Source organism: Cariama cristata, unplaced genomic scaffold (assembly GCF_000690535.1).
Source record: "Cariama cristata isolate BGI_N322 unplaced genomic scaffold, ASM69053v1 scaffold4164, whole genome shotgun sequence".
NCBI classification, from domain to species: domain Eukaryota; kingdom Metazoa; phylum Chordata; class Aves; order Cariamiformes; family Cariamidae; genus Cariama; species Cariama cristata.
In genome coordinates this window covers 31,191-48,104 of record NW_009613341.1, presented here as the reverse complement: position 1 = coordinate 48,104, position 16,914 = coordinate 31,191, and the positions used below count along the sequence as shown (strand labels likewise).

Below are 16,914 nucleotides of genomic sequence, written 5' to 3'. Positions count from 1 at the left end.
CTTGTTGAATTTAATGAGGTTTGCACAGGTCCAACTCTCAAGTCAAGTCTGTCAAGGTTCCTCTGGATGGCATCCGTCCCCTCCAGTGTGTCGACCGCACCACACAGCTTAGTGTTGTCTGCAAACTTGCTGAGGGTGCACTCAATCCCACTGTCCATGTCCCCAACAAAGATGTTAAACAGCACCACTCCCAGTACTAACTTTTGAGGAATGCCACTTGTCACTGGTCTCCACTTTGTCATCAAGTCACTGACCGTGACTCTTTGAGTGCGACCATCCAGCCAATTCCTTATCTGCAAAATGTTCCATCCATCAAAAAATCTATGTCTCTCCAATTTAGAGACAAGGATGTCATGTGAGTCAGTGTCAGATGCTTTGCACAGGTCCAGGTAGATGACGTCAATTGCTCTTCCCTTATGCACCAATGCTGTAACACTATCATAGAAGGTCACCAAATTTGTCAGGCACAATTTGCCCTTAGGTGAAGCCATATTGGCTGTCACCAATCACCTCCTTTATTTCCATGTGCCTTAGTATAGTTTCCAGGAGCATCTTCTCCATGATGTTCCTGGGCATAGAGGTGAGTCTGTGTTTCCCCAGGTCTTCCTTTTTTTCCTTTTCAAAAATGGGGGTTATGTTTCCCCTTTTCCAGTCAGTGGGACCTTCCCTGGACTGCCACGCCTTCTCAGATATGATGGAGAGTGGCTTAGCAACTTCATCCACCAGTTCCCTCAGCACCTGCCGATGCATCTTATCAGGTCCCATGGATTTGTGCACATTCAGGTTCCTTAGATGGGCTTAAAACTCATCCTACAGTGGGTGGTTCTTCATTCTCCCAGTCCCTGCCCTTGCCTTCTGTCACACGGGCGGTATGGCTGCAGCACTTGTCAGTGAAGACTGAGGCAAAAAAGTCATTGAGTATCTCAGCCCCCTCCATAATTTGGGTAACCAGGTCTCCCGTTTCCTTCTGGAGAGGGCCCGTATTTTCTCTAGTCTTCCTTTTATCACCGATATTCCTATAGAAGCTTTTCTTGTTGCTCCCTGTGGCAGACCCCACTATAATGTCACTTGTAAAATATGTTAAGTTTACTAGAATAATGGTGGCAGGATTTTAAACAAAGAAAAATCAGGATTTATTGATGCTTCTGTGACTGCTGGAACACTAGAGGAACTTTCAGTAAACCTTTGTGTATTTTAGAAGTTGATAAGCAGGCTTTAGATCATTGTGCAGCTGATATAACTTATTTTAGAGACTTGCTGTCGAGACATGGAGGCTTCTTTGGGGTGAGCAGATTTGAAGTAAATATGCAACAGGATTAATTCTGCTAAGAATGCTCCTTATAACTAGCGCTAGAGCTGGGAATTTGTCAGAAATCAATGGCATTGGGCTGACAGAAATTGGTACTTATGGAGTGTGCTAGCATACTAGTGGTGTTGCCTGTTGTTGAATGGCAGCAATTACTACCCATCGTCTTTGTTTCTGTGCCTGTTGCTAGCAATCTTCTTTGAAAAGAGCATGATTAATATTTATGAAATAGTTATCGGTATCATAAACCTGACCGTACATCTGTCCACATAAATGTCATCCCTCACTTAAGTGTTGCTGAGTTGCCGTTTCATTTAAGAGTTAATTTAGGAGCACTCAGGTTGTGTTCTTTTGTGACCATTTCTGCTTTTCTATTGAGCTGGATGAGACTGATCGAGCTAACCTGTTTGTGTCACAGCCTTATAGTCACTTGGCTTAAATTGGAACAGACATTTTCTCTTTGTTGGTCTAGAATGGAGAGACTGCATTTTACTTATCTGTTGAAGGTGGTCATGAAAAATGTGCTGAACTCTTACTGGAAGCAGGGAGTGACATCAATGTTTTAACTCAAGTATGTACACAGTATCCCTCCAGCACACTGGACAGGTACTGGGACATCCTGGGCTGTGGGAAGGACCTTATCTTCTCTTTTCTGTGTGTACTAACAGTGTATTTGCTCTGCTTATTTTTATGACATGGTAAAAAAATAAAGTGATTAATAAAATATAATTGGGAACGTAGAGAGTGCTAACAGAATAAAACTGATGTGGAAGAAACATAGCATAGATTTATTTGAGAGAGTACTGTGGTGGAGATTTTTTATTTACTGTATGTCCAATAGTAAAACACATGACTAGGAAATGTAACCAACTAGGGTAATTGAAAATCCTCTTTTTTTTGGCAGTGTATATGACTGAACTGATGACGAACCTGTTCTCCACATCTGGTTCCTGGACTCCAGTTCAGCTCACAGTTGTTAAATGGCCTTGGCTTGTCTGCTGCAAGGAGTTTATGATTCCAGCAGACTGAGAGCTTGTTTGTTTTAGAAGAATTATTAAGTGAAAATTTTCTATTGATTTATTTTTAAAAGTCTGTTAATGTGACTGTACTTGTTGTTAAAGGTCATTCTGAACTAACAGACATGTTGGCGTTGTCATTGTTCATTGCACAGTATAGCTGACAATGCTGATTTATCTCTTAAGAGAGAAATTGAAAAGGACTGTAGAATACTAATATTTTTAGCATGTTTATTGTGATGTAGTAAAAATTGGAAGTTCCTTCAGTATTTACAAAAACATGTTATGCTAACTGCTGATCCACTTCATTTTATATCATTTTATCAAATGGAGTTTTTTTAGGGGAGGGGATAATAACACAAATTTAAATGAAAGATTATTCTATATTGATAGCTCTCTTTAGTACTGTTTTTCCAGCAACCAAAATGTAAGTTTTTGTTTTCTATACCATTTCTTTCAGAACAATAGCAGTGCTTTGCAGATTGCAATTCAGAATGGACATCTATCTTTGGTTACTTTTCTCATTGATAAGAATATTGACCTGGTTCCTAAACCTGAGGTGAGTGTACATCAGTACAGCTGTTCTGCTGTTGTTCAGCCTGTCCTGTCTTTTATGGCTTTCCTTGGGAATTCAGACAGCTGAATAAGATTGATTAGTTCCTTAATTTTTTTGCTATACTTATTATTATGTGGTTTATGGATGTTGATTAGCAGTCTGTATGGACCAACAAAGACAATGGCTTGTTGCATAAACCCAGCGAGTGCCTGGGCAGAGTGGTGCGCTGCAATGTAGAGGTTGCCAGGCTAAGGCAAGGACTTAGCCAAATGTTAGAAAAGATGAGCAAAGTACCCTGCTAGAACTAACCAGCAGTAAGGCAGGCCTCCCTGCATGCCATGGGCAAAGAGTTAACACTTGTAACTGATTTTGAATAAAGGTAAATAAAAGGTAAACAAACACTTCAGTGCTTTCATCCTCTGCACTCAAACCATATGCCTTTGAAATCTGCATGCCACCATTCTTTGGGGTTTAAAAAGAAAGAGGTATTCCTAATATTCAAACCTTGTCTCAATTTAGATAATATAGTTTTGTTACAGCTGAGATTTTCTGTGAATAGGAAATTATTTTCCACTTCTATAGTACAGGATGAAAATAGAATCTGGGCTTTGTGACTTATCTGCCATGATCACTGGCCTGTTGTGTATGTTATAAAGGAAGAACAATTTATGATGTGCTTGAAATGATTTATTTCAGTTTATTTCAGTCAGTTGTGCTGCTTGGTCTCACTGGCATTCTGTAGCAGAAGAAGCTCACAGAATTGTAACTTACATTTTGGAAAGATTTCCAGTGCAGCACTGTGTAAGAGCTTGCTTTGCTTTTGTGTAGCCCTGAAGAAATGTCTGTGGTTTATAAAGACACTAATTAACTGGTGTCTGGCACCCATGAATGGCACTGGTATGGAATTACTCTTTAGCTATATTTAACAAGAAACTGATTAGTCAAAGGTTCAACATACAAAGGGATCTCGCCAATCTAATGGTTGGATTCTGACTGGTGTTGGATGTGTGCCACAGTTATTTCAATAAAAAAGAATCACTCAAAAAAAAAAAACTTAATTACTTTCTAGCTGTAATTTGCTTTTTATAAATATGACAGCAAGTCAGTTTAGTATGAAGAGTATTTCCAGCAGCAACATGTGACAAGAGTTTATTCCTGGGAAGTAGATTTTGACATCTATTTACCCAATACAGAATTAATCTGTCTCCAGCCTATTCAACTAAGGGCAAACTCAATTTTCTGAGGGAACAGAAACATTACACTAAGCTGTCTATTGTCAGCCAAGGGTAGAAGCACATCCCAGGTATGAACCCATAAGAGGAGTGCCTTGCTGCATTCCTAAGGGGTGACACACTGATATGCACCCTGTGCACTCAACATTTCCAGATTTCTCAGCTGTTTTTGTTTACCTGCTGCTGTAGGTGTTGCAGGAGCAGGCTACCATCTCTGGCATAACTCCGCACCTCAAGGTGTGTTTTCTGCAGTCTTGAACATCTGCTAGAGCTTATTGCCCTTGCAAGGGGCGGATTTTAACAAGAACTTCTTTCTTGTTTTAATGAACTTCTAATAATGTACCCAAGTATAATGGTTTATTATTTTCCCTCCACAGCAGAAGAATTCCCCTCTCCACTTAGCAGTCATCAATAATCATCTACCAGTAGTAAAAAGCCTCTTGGATGCCAATCATGATATAAACTCCTTAAATCATGTAAGAAAAACTGGGAATTGACATACCTTCACTGGTAAAGAGGAGATTATGTGCATTTTACTTGAAATGTTTTTTTTTCCTTACAAGCTAATGGTACAAAAAAATAGGAAGGAAGAGGCAGTTCACTCCTTATCTTTTTGCATGTGTGCATATGTATTAGTCATTGGTACATACTGTGCTAGTATTGTTTGTGCAAGATAAGGATAGCAAAATGCTACATAGTCAGAAAATATTTGGATTAATTTATTGTTCAAGTGTTACAATTCATGTGTAATAAATAACAGAAAGGTCTCAGCAGTATTGATCTCAGAGGGAAGCTCAGTGCAGAGTGTCACTTGGCTGGGTTGGAGTTAAATTTTTTTTATAGCAACCCATAGGGTGCTGTGTTTTATATTTGTGATCAAAACAGTGCTGGTGAGGCACCAGTGTTTTAGCTGTTGCTAAGCAGTGCTTGGACAGCATCAAGGCCTTCTTGGTTTCACACTCTGCCCCACCAGTGAATAGAGGGGGTATGCACAGGGAGCTGCAGGGGGACACAACCAAGCAGATGACCAGAGCTGACCAAAGCGATGCTCCACACCACACAAGATCCCACTGAATGATGAGGTTACAGGTCTCTGTGGCGCAATCGGTTAGCGCATTCGGCTGTTAACTGAAAGGTTGGTGGTTCAAGCCCACCCAGGGACGCTGACATCTGTTTTCCCCACCTTTACCAGGACTGTTTGGCCTGTACATGGTGGTGTGGTCTTTAGAGGCCTGGTTGGTTGTTGTCCAACCTCACTGTAGACCACCTCCACCACCACTAATCCCCTCAGGTGCTGGATATTCTCCTCTGTGCATGCGTATGTGTGTGTGTGATGCCTGTGGTGCATTTACTTTGATGCTGGCTTTCTTGATTCCTTTTTTGCTGTGCAAAACCTCCTACAAATGATAATGACCATTTTCAGCTTTTGCTGTGTTCTGCATCACTTTGTTTTGCTTTGCCTGGGAGGGCCGTGATAAAAGCACTGGCCTTGAGCCAGTGAGAGTATTTTTGCGCCCTACGATGCTGCTATCCAGGTGCTCAGAGAACCATCTCGTGGAGAAAATCAGCAGTTACACCTTCCCCCTTTTCTCCTTGGAGAGACGCTTTGTGGACAGAGGAACAAATAGCACCTACCCCTTCTTTTCCTCCACGACACCTTCTCTCCCACCTTCTTGTAACAGCTTGTGTAATCATACTGTTTATACTAGTGTATCAGTTTGAGCCTGATTTTGATTATTGTTCATATGGTTAAACAACTAATTGGGAATGCCCCACAGGAATGTTCCTGTAGGAGGGCGATCCTCCTGTGGCAGAGTGTGTGAGAGCAGCTGGGCAGGTGCCTGGGGCTGTTATTGCCTCCAATGGCTTGGAATTTCATGCCTGGACAGGCATGTAGTCCCAGGTAAATGGTGCACCATTTTAAGGAGGGGAGCCTTGCCTGCCACGATGAAACACAGCTACTTGTAATGCTGTGTTGAGGCCTGGCCCATACCTACTGAGCTGTCATCCAGTGCCCTCAAAAGAGAAAGAGCGTCTCCTGATCAAGGAGCACACAAAGGGATGCTAAGAAGGTCTCCTTCTCTGAAGCGACCCATACGAACACTGAAAGGTCACTCAATCTGAGAGCACACACACTGGCTTAACCAGAGACCTAACCCCCTGTACTCAAGAGGAAATGGTGGAAGTGGATGTCAGCTTGGTTAGTAAGAGAAGCAGCAGCTCCTGCTAAGGAGTGGAATGGGGAAGAGTCAGAAGAGGCAGCCTGGCCTGCAGCAGGATGGGAGAGGGAAAGGACAGGAATGACAAGAGGTGGAAGCTACCTGGTCCCCATCCCTGAATGACCTAGGAGATAGGCAGCAAGGTGAGTGCATTGCTACCCGGTTGCTTCAGTTCTGGGAAAGTATGGAAGCCCAGCAGCTGGAGTCCATCTCTAGGGACTATTGGATTGACAAAGGGATCAGGAGAGAGGCAGCCACCTGCAAGGCTCTGGAGGTGGCTTTTATTGAATGTGAAAGCAAGGTAATCTCCTCAAAGAAGATACTGTAAACCAGCAAGGCAAGTTGACTACCACAGAAGAAGGTACCCAGTATCTGAGGGAATTAATGGTGGTGGAGGTGGTCTACAGTGACTTGGCCAGCAACCAGGTCTCCAAAGATCTGGATGACATCCAGTGCTCATGGTCTGTGTGGAAGAAGGTTGTACAGAGCTCATGGATGTTGTATGCTGGCATCCTGGCCATAATGGTCTGGGCAGATGTTGAGGCACCAGCTGTGTATAGACTGTCCTGCCAGCTGTGGTGCCTCAAAGAGAATCTCTCTTCCCTCACCCATCGACCCTACATCTCAGCTGTGGAATGACTGTCCCACCAGGTCTGTTGAGTCCCACATTCGGCACTGTGGCTCCCTGCTGGGGAAAATCCACCCTGGTCTCCCATGTGACAGATGGGGATGCTCCCCACGATAGTATCAAGGACTAGTCTTTGAGAAATCATAGTTTGTCCCTTCCCATTGATCATTTTATTGCTAAAGATTAATTTATATGCATTTTTGTGGGAGACAGAGGCTGTCAGTTTTGGCTGGAGTCAAGTATGATGATAAGCTTTTCTGTCACATAAAATAGAGAATTTTGTAAACTTGAACACATCTTTTAGAAATGTTTTGTGCTTTGTCTCTAGCATGTCTTATGTTACATACAGTAGCTACATACATATCTCTAAATTACTGCAGAAAAGAAAGTAGGATGTATTGTTGGTGGAAATTTATGAGGTCATGTGATCATAGTGTGTATTCCCAAAAGAGCTGATGAGAGACTCTAATGTAGCACCCTTAGGCTGGTTTTTCTTGGTGTGTAAGGTCTTGGTGTTGACTCTGCAACCTTTAAGTCAAGATCCAAAGGCCAAAAATGTTCTCTAACCAGACCTACAGAATGTAGACTTGCAACATCAAGAGAAGCACAGGCACAAAATCTTCAACTTAAAAGGGTGCTGTGTCACATGAAACATGCTAAGGGATATGTCCAGATATGCAGGGCTTCCACAAACTACAACGTATCTTATTTGCTGCTGTATTACACCCATAGACATCTGGAATTTCTTATTCTAATATTCTGTAGGAGGATAAATAGATAAATAGGTTTTATTTGGGTACATGCAGCTGTGTAGAGACTACGCAACCCTCATTGCAGACCCAAAGATCAGACTTGAAGCTGAATGCCCCTTTCACTGTACTTCTTGTTAATGATCCGGTTTTCTTTTTTTCCCCCCCCCCCCCCCCACTTTTTCGTGTGTGTTTTGAAGTTCACTGAACCCATTATGGAGCAGGTAGACTTCTGCTACATACCATCATTTTGTGGCAGGGCTGGCTAACAAACCCTGTTGTGGATGTGGCACAAGGTACTGTTGAAAATTATGGATGTCCAGTTGTCTTTGCATGAATTTCAGCAGCAAAAAGGTTACTCAAAATATATATGGGTTGGGGCTGACAGTCACACGAAGCACTTTGTCCGAAACACCTTGTTTTAAGAGGGAAGAAAGAGAGCTCGTTAGGTTACAGTACATGAGAGGGGCATGACAGCACCTTTTTCCTGCGTCAACAGGAACTCATGCCTGGTTTTCCTCTGGAGATCCCAGATGCTCTCTTGTTTGCCTGAAACAAAACTGGCAGGTAGATCACTCAAAAGTTAAATGATTTCATTCTGTTCGCAAAGGCTGTCTCTTGGTGTGAATCTTCTTTAGATTCACATTGTGAGCACTCTGCTTCTAAGAGGGAGTTTGACTTATTGTATTTATTTGGTGTCATTAATTCCAGAGGCAGGAAACCCCTCTGCATCTGGCAGCTGATCTTGGCAATGTGGAGCTGGTGGAAGTGCTGCTGAAGGCAGACTGTGATCTCAGGACCGTGGATAAGGTAGATTTCATTCCTCACACATGCAAGGATTGTGTGATTTTATTTTTTTGTTTTATTGCCTTCTTTCCAGAGATGCAGGAAGCACTTGTTGACAGTTGTCTTTCCTAGGTAAAGCTGTTAGTTTTCACGAAGGAAGTCTCCTTTTAATATTGCTGTACCTGCAGCTTGCAGACTTCTGAAATGGTTTTAGTGAAGAGCTGTAAAACTTCCAAGGTCTGCAGTTTGAAGGGTAAACCCTGCTGCCAGAGACCTCTCATGGAAAAAAGGGCTAGGCGTACAGAGTGGAAACCAGCCTGTGGCTGTTGTAACTGTGCATCCACAGCCAGGTTCATTGCCAGGAGAGGCAGCGGTGCTGCCAGCTTCACTAATTGCAGCAATGGTGCATTTGCCCTTTAGCACTCTGGACCATCTGGAAAGGATGGTGCCATGTCTCCAAGAAGACATCCAGATCCATCCAGGTGGGTGCCTAGACCCTGTTGCTGATGTTCAGCCTGGGAAGACTGAGGTAGGAATGGCAATGTCTGGAAGAGGTACCAAAGCAAATAGTGTCTGGGGAAGTGCTTTTGAAAGGACAAAGAACCAAATCCATTTTTTACAAATTTTGCTATATTACTGCAAGGTTGAGCTTCCCCTTTTTATACTGTTACCACTATATTGATTTTCTCTATGACTGAATTGACAGATTTGATGTTTATCATGAGCAAAATCTAGCTCTTTAGTAATTTGAAAAAGTCATTTTCATGTACAAAACTGTCCTGATGAGGAGTAAAGCTTTATGGACTTGGATCATCTCTCTTTTTTTCTATAGTGAGACATGAGGCTTGAGGCTCTGAGTGTGGGTGACATGGTTGATGTGTTTTGGGAGGCTGAGGTAAGATGCTGCATTGCAGTTAAGCCTTCCCATTCAGACTCATGCCTACACTAGCCAGAGAGCTGCAGTTCTCACATGGGCTAACCCAGAATGAAATCTTGTCCACCTTAGTCAGTGCCTTAGCCATTGGAAAATTGTCTGTAGCTATTTGTGTTCCAAGGGCACAGAAAATTACTTCTTACTGCCTGTTTTGACCTTAAGCACCTGCAAGCCTTTGGGCTGGATAGTGCCCTGGTATTACAGCAGTGTTGACAGAGTTCAGGGCATGTTATGAGAATATGGCTCTGAGCCAGCACAAATTCTGTCACCTTTTTGCATTGGTTTTATTTCTTGGAGTAGATTTTCCCTTGCCTGTTTGCCAGATGACCCCTGAGGCCATGCCACTGCTGCGAACATTTGCAAGTACAGCCCCCTTTGAACTGAATTGGTACTGAGATGCCAAAAATGTTTCTGTCCTTACTGAACAGCAAGCAGGAAAAAGGGGAGCCTGCTTTGATTGCACAGTATTTTCCTGGCCTCTGTGCCCTAGCAACAGAGAGTCCTCAGTCTCCAGAGCATGTCATGCATCTGCACGAGTTGCAAGCTGTTACCCCTCAGGAAATGTGTTTTCAGGCATTCCTTCATCGTCCCATCTGCAGATGTAATTGTTGTTGGTTGTGATTGATACTGCAGAGAGTGCTTCTTGTGTGCAAGACTCCTGTGCTACATGTGCATGCAGGACGCCAGTGGTGTCTGCACTAGCACAGGAGACCAGAAACACCCCCTTTTTCCACCCCCTCCACCTCCCTGTGAAATGCAGAGCACCTTTCCAGAGGTGGGACCCAAGGAACTCTTGTGGTGGTCTCTGGACTTTTCACATATAAAGTATGTCTATGCTATAAAGATTTTATGAAATCTAAATTCTTTGTCTTCCAATGTGATGCTTTTCTAAAAACAGGCTAATTAGAATGATCTTTAGCAGAGCCAGGAGCTAGAACTCAAAAGGTATATATTAGGGAAATTGTTAATAGCTGGAGAGTTGAAATGCCTTATAATTTAATTACTGAACCTTCTAATTAAGCGATTGGCTTCTTTTAGGTCTAATTTTCTAGAATGCATAGTACTTGATATGTGGAGAGTACCCTGAATATTTAAATCAGAGGCAGTTCCACCCAGTGCAAATCTGGTGAAAATAGACAATTGCAGAGAGAACCCTCTAGAGCCACTGCGATGTCTTTACATCGAAGTACTGATAGCAGAGATGCGTTCAGATAGACTAAGCAGTCCTCTGCAGCTGGAATTAAAGCAATCGCTTTTCATTCCTTTGGCTGCCTGTACTGCCCATGAAATGTCACCTTCGGTTGTGCTCACTTCAGTTGTCATGAGAAAGTAATTCCCACACCCTCTCTTAATTCTGTGAGCCAGCTTCTCTTACCATCCAAAACAAGACACAGGTTTGCCCTTAAAGTTGGAGGTTTCCAACTTTGCCAGGCTATCCAGTGGAAATGCCAGTTTAAGCATAACACGGGAATGGACTGTATTTGTGGTAGTTTTCAGCCTGTGGATGCCTGGGCTTGCAGGAACTTGGAAACTGTGACTAGAAAGTGTGAGCTGGCATGAAGTACACAGCAGTCTGAGTACAGGAGGTTTCTGAAAGCAGTTGTGCCTCACTAAAAATTCTTTAGGGGGAGTTCAGTGAGGGGAAAAAACTGACCACCTCTGGGGTGAGGGGATACAGTCCATGCAAAGCATAGAACTTTGATTGTAGCTACCCTGAAGCCATAAAAATGTACTAATAAATTTTCTTGAAAAAAAGGGATGTGGCTTTGTAAATGAAGCTGCTGTGTTTCTTCTATTATATATATGAGATAATGTTCTGATTCACTATCTTTGCTTTCAGCATGGAAAAACTGCACTAGCTGTGGCATCAAGGAGCAATCATGCCCTCATTGTAGACATGATCATTAAAGCAGAAAGGTATTATGCCATGAAACAGGTAAGGGACATCTTTCCTTACACTGAGAACTATGAGGGGAAAAGCCGATTATGATCCTGAAGCACCTTTTGCCTGAGGTGGTTCCTTTTGGTAGGCTGCAAGACTTGCCTTGATAAATTGAGGTTAGGATTGGGAATGGAAAGATCTCTACTCCATCCAGGTTTTATTCCTGACTAGCTGTAAAATTGTGGGCAGTTCTTATCATTTTCCTGCATTATGCTCTACACACAGAGATAAAGCATTGCAGAGAGATTCTAACGCAAATTCTAACTGTGCCATCAGCATCAGGGCTGGGATTACTCGAACAACATTGGTCCTTGTGTTCTTTGGTACAGCAAAATCTGTGGTTGAAAAATAGAGGAGGTGTCTGTCATTCCTTTGCTAGTAAGGGCTCAGCTGCTTTGGCAGGAGCTCCCTCTTCTGTTTTATGTGTGTGAATTATAGAATGCAATCAATGAAATGAGAAAGAACCAGGCAACAAGTCCGAAGGACATGGCTTAGATTGCCCTCAGATTGTCTGAATTTCTATTTCCCTAGTTGTTATTTAAACGTAGGCTGCTTAATGATGGCCCCCCTAAGGGGCTGAGAGTCAGATGTATTAAAGTGTAGATGACAATCATTTTGGCCTGTGTTGATATCCCACATCACTTATGAATCTGTACATGCTGTATAGGCAGTGTCTGAACAAGAAAATCTAAGCCTAGTACCTCTTACAATCAAAGGATTATTTGGACCTGGGCTGCTGGTGAGGCTGATTCTATAGCCACACCTTGAAATTCAGACCTAGCCCAAACAGGTCTTGAAAATTCAGGACATCTCATGTCATGGGGTCTTCACTGGGACCATTTCGAATTCTGAAAGAGTTTATTTATTCCATCAATGACAGTTGTAGCAACGAGCCACAAAGAACCTGCTATACCTACACACTTGATGAAAGGGAGGTATTTCATAGGATGGTGAAGATTCATTTTAGGGCATATTAATACTCCATAAGTCAGTCTTGTATTGGCTTACTCAGTTTTTCTTGTTTGGAGCCATAGGTTTATGTGGGCTCCCTGAGAATTGATTAGATTTGCTGGGTTTTGACACAATACAGTTTAAAATCCCCAAGCTCTCAAATACAATGTTTGTTTGCAGACTGGTCCTAGTGAGGCAGTAAAAGACATCTCTTGTAGCATCCACCACAAAACCTGCAAGAAGGAAAACGCTAACACAATTTTTTTTATGTAGACCAAGTAATTCTGTGAACACCAGAGCGAGCAAACTGGGGCAAAAGAACTGGTGAAAGGAGTTCACTTGACTGTCAGCTCTTGTGCTGTCATTGCTGAGCTGCCATGCAAATCTGTAACTTTATTCTCATTTCTGCTTCCTGCTAGGGAGTGTTTGTTTAGTCAAGTGCCTCCCAGGGCAGTACATGTGTACTGATCCTGCCTAAGTGCAGGCACACGAATTAGACGGTTTTACCAGCCCACTCTGGCCCTGCCTGTCCAAATCCATGACTCTTAATGTTATAGAGCATTGTGCTGGTAAATCACAGATCTAGATTAATTATCATAAAAAACACCTCCACAAACTCATTGTGTTGTGCATATTTGATCTGCATCAGTTCAGCTGGAGTTGTAGGTACATTATTGTTTCTTTTGGACTAAAGGGGAATTAGAAGTGAAGTCATCTGTTGCCAGAGAAGATGTGAGAAGTCTGACAGCAGTGGGCCCGAGATGCTCCTAACCTCTTGGCATAAGTTTACTGAATTGCCTGAGGAGAAAAAAAGATGCTTAATCTGATGGTCTTCTGCAAGAGCTCCAGATGTTGCGGAATAGAAACATAAGTGTTTGTATCCCACTACCTGAAGCTAAGAGCACACCCTTTGGGAGCAGCGTAGAGTTTATAGTTGTGGAATATGACGTGTGAAACACCACGTTCAGGCGGTGTTACCATATACAAAACTACAGCATTTTGAGCCATTATAGTAAGAACTGTCATTTTGTTAAATCAAGCTGACTTACCATCCATGACAAGGCATTAGTTATGAAAGGAAATGTCATGTTGCTGTGAGGAAGTGCACATGATAGTAATGTGTGTGAGAGTATCATGTTCTCTCTGTTTGACCTTTTTTCTATTTACTGCTTCTAACCAACCCTTGCCTATCATTGCCCAGCCTGTTTTTTCCTGGATTTGAAAGCTGCTGTTACTATCCCACCCTGTCATTGCCTAGACATACAATTAGCAGCAAAGAGAAGATGGGCTGCTACAAAGTGAGGAGAAAAAATTTTTGTTTGTTTGTTTGCTTGTGGATTTTTTTGTTGGTTTTGATTTTTTAAACCTCAGAAGAGAAACACTGAACCAGGAAGAGCCTGAGGCTGTCCTGTAGAATGTCCTAAACCTCACCTTGCATGTGTTAGGAAGCATGAAATAAAGTCTATACGAGAAAAATGGAATCAAAAATACCTGACAATGCTTAGTTACTGAACTAAGATTTTTTTTTTTCTTGCAAGACTCTCCTAAGGTTAGGAAATAACCCTGTTGTATTTTCCTGAATTTAATCTGGAATAGAGTATTTTATGCTTAGCACTTTTAAAATGTGGCATGCTGCCATTTCCTTTTTTGCTTAGTATCTGCTCTGTAATCCTGTATCGACTTCTTGAAGGCATTTTTCACTTTGGAGACTGATTTGAAACAGGACTGGCATGTAAACAAAATGAAATATAAAAGTAGTTTGAGCTTACTTACACTAGGAATGAGGTTTTTCCCTGGGCACTGCTCAGCTAGGGCTGAAATCACTGCTAGACATGGCTTTTGCAGAGGTGTCCAAACAAAAGTGACCCCATCACTCATGTTTCAGGTGAGCTGTGCATACAGTAGCAACAGCACTTTTAGTCTGGAGGGTAAAATACTTGCAGTTTTGCTTTCTACCTGATTTTGCTTATGCAGGCAATAAAACTAGATCCAGGTTGAACACACATGTGCTTATTGGTGCTTAGATACTTTGCTGAACTGGGCCCCACATGCTAAACCCAATGGCTCATGCTGCCGTCAAATGACCCGCTGGTCCCTGCTTCAGCCAAGCTGAGCTGATGGGGCAGAGGTACGAACAGCTTGCGCAAGCACCATGCCGGGGGTGCCTGGCCTCTCCTCAGGGAGAGGTTAGCATTTTGAGAAGCAAGAGGAAAGAGTAAGAACTGTGGTTGAAATGCAGCTGTGTTCAAAACGTGACATATAAAGTAGATGGAGCCAAGGAGCACAGCAGTACTGGCATAGTACTTGCTGTTACTTGTTATTGTGTATCAAGTAGCAGGGAAAGTAAGTAGTTTATTTTGCATTTAACTTAGTAAGACAGCAATAGATATGCGAGGGCTTCGTTTCTGTTCTGTTACTAAGACTGTAATAACATCATCCATGCTAAGACATCTTCCAAAGAGCTCTATTAGCCAAACATGGTTCTTTTACCTGCACTAAGCAAATCAACTGTAGCTACATATGGCTGTACAGCACACAGTGTTTACTGCTGACTCAACAAAGGTTCCCAGCTTCATGACAAAATTTATCATCATCTGCTTTCTTTTTCAGGAACGTCTAGCTCTTAGTGATGACGGGTCAGACTTTGGCTTCTCCTTCAAACAAGATCATAGTACACAGACCAAGCAAATCCGTTCCTCCCTTTGGAACCTAGCATACAACCAGTTAAAACCCCAGGAATGGAAAAAACTGGCCCTATTCTGGAAGTTCACAGATGAACAAATTAAAGCTATTGAACAACAATGGACAGGTAACAGTATCTGAATGGCTAGACACCATAGGTAAGCTATAAAAAAAACACACAGCAGAGATGCTTTTTAAACTGTGTCAGTATCACAGATACACACTGCCCATCCTGCTCTTTCTGAAATTATGAAAAAGAGCAGTGAATGGTTACAAGCCTTGTCCCTGGTTCCTGGGAAGCAGTGCTGTAGAAGTACAGGCCACTTCTGTTCTCCCTCTTGGCTTGAAGGAACTTTCACCTTTGGAAATCAAAAACAGGAGCAGTCATGGAAGGCTCTTGCAGGTCACACTGCAAGTAGGGACCTGGGGAACTTTGTGACACAGGAAGACCTTGTTCATCCTCTGTGTTCACAGATGCCATGAAACAGCAGTTTCTGGTTTCAGGCATCTCAAGTGCTGGGAAAGCAATAGTTCTATAGCAGGTATTGTACTTATTTACTACTACTTCAGAGTATATTCCCACAGGTTAAGGAAAAATGAAAAAATTAATTAGCTTTTTTTTCTCCCTTTACAGTACCCTTAGAATAACACTTGAATTTTTTTTTTTTTTTTAACCTTTGCAAGTTTCAGTCTTCATTTTGCTTGTAGGAGAGAAAGTAAGAGTAACTGAGTAGGTTTTAAAATCTCTTGGAACTCTGAAAGTGCAAAAGCACAAAATACACTGTTTCCAGTGTGTTCTATATGAACAGACAAATCCTTTGTGTATTGCATAGGGAAAAAAAGTTATAAGGAACATGGAAACAGAATGTTGCTCATCTGGTTACATGGTATAGTGCTGGCTCATCAGAATCCTGTCAAACATATATATGAAGATCTCGTGGAAGCAGGATTTCAGCCTTTAGCTGGTAAGTTTGTTACAGAGCACCTTATGCTGTCCTCTGCCAGACTGCAGAGCAGTGCTGAGGTCCCTGCCGGTGCTGGGAAAGTGTGACCATGGTGGAGCTAGAGGACAGGGTCTTTCTGGGACTCTGCCAGACCTGGGGGGTGAGGTTGCTTGAGGAAGAACATTTAAGTGAGACTTGAGATTTCTAAAGGAAGTTAAAAATGTGCCATCTTTGCTTTCCTCCTTTGTCCTGCAAACATGGTTAAAATCTGATTGGCTATCCTTCAGTTAGGTTAGTTTGACCTTGTAAAAAGCAGAGTATGTCAAGCAGGTGTTTTCTCCTCTTACTTCACAGAGAAGATGAGAGCTGTGAGTAGCACCGACATGGACTCCAGAAAGTGTGCAATTTCATGAGGTCATCAATAAAACATGGCATACATGATGGAATTACATGCCAGATGGAAAGTGTCTTTCAAATACAAATAATACCTCTTCTGGAACAAAAATCTATTTTGAAATTATATGACTTTCCAAGCTAGAAGAACTTGCACTCCTGAAATATTGGTTAGCTCTTTCTCATATGCTCGCTATACAAAGATTTAAAGAACGTAAGGGTGAATGGCTGGCTGGTAATTTATGACTTTACTGCTAAGGAAAAAACACCTCCCTACAATTTCTACACTGGCTTAACATTCATACACTAATTCCATACTGGAACTGCAAATTAAGCTATTCTGTGTTTGACATGAAATGTAAATGATATGTTTTCTACCTGAAATAAAATTTAGTAAGTGAAAATTATGTGTATAAATCAACACTTCCAGAAATAGGTTGGCACCTGGCCTCATTTGGGATCCAGGGTTTTATAAAGTCTTGCTAGGATTACAATGTTCCTGTCTGAAGAGGGCTTTTTTCTTGTTTAATTAGTGCTAGGATTGGGACAAGTCTTCCCTCTTTAGCATTTGATTTA

At 42.1% G+C, this 16,914-nt stretch overlaps 1 protein-coding gene and 1 non-coding gene across 2 annotated transcripts; both read left to right on the top strand.

The window, feature by feature from the left end:
* The first annotated feature begins 562 nt into the window (after window positions 1–562).
* On the top strand, window positions 563–16,358 carry ANKDD1B (ankyrin repeat and death domain containing 1B). Its single transcript, XM_009698962.1, has 9 exons — window positions 563–580; window positions 1,779–1,877; window positions 2,783–2,881; window positions 4,488–4,586; window positions 8,418–8,516; window positions 11,267–11,362; window positions 14,930–15,128; window positions 15,835–15,966; window positions 16,300–16,358. The coding sequence occupies exons 1-9, from the start codon at window positions 563–565 to the stop codon at window positions 16,356–16,358; spliced, it is 900 nt and encodes a 299-aa protein (XP_009697264.1).
* TRNAN-GUU lies at window positions 5,200–5,273 on the top strand. Its single transcript has one exon. It is a non-coding gene; the product is annotated as a tRNA-Asn (tRNA).
* Window positions 16,359–16,914: the final 556 nt, after the last annotated feature.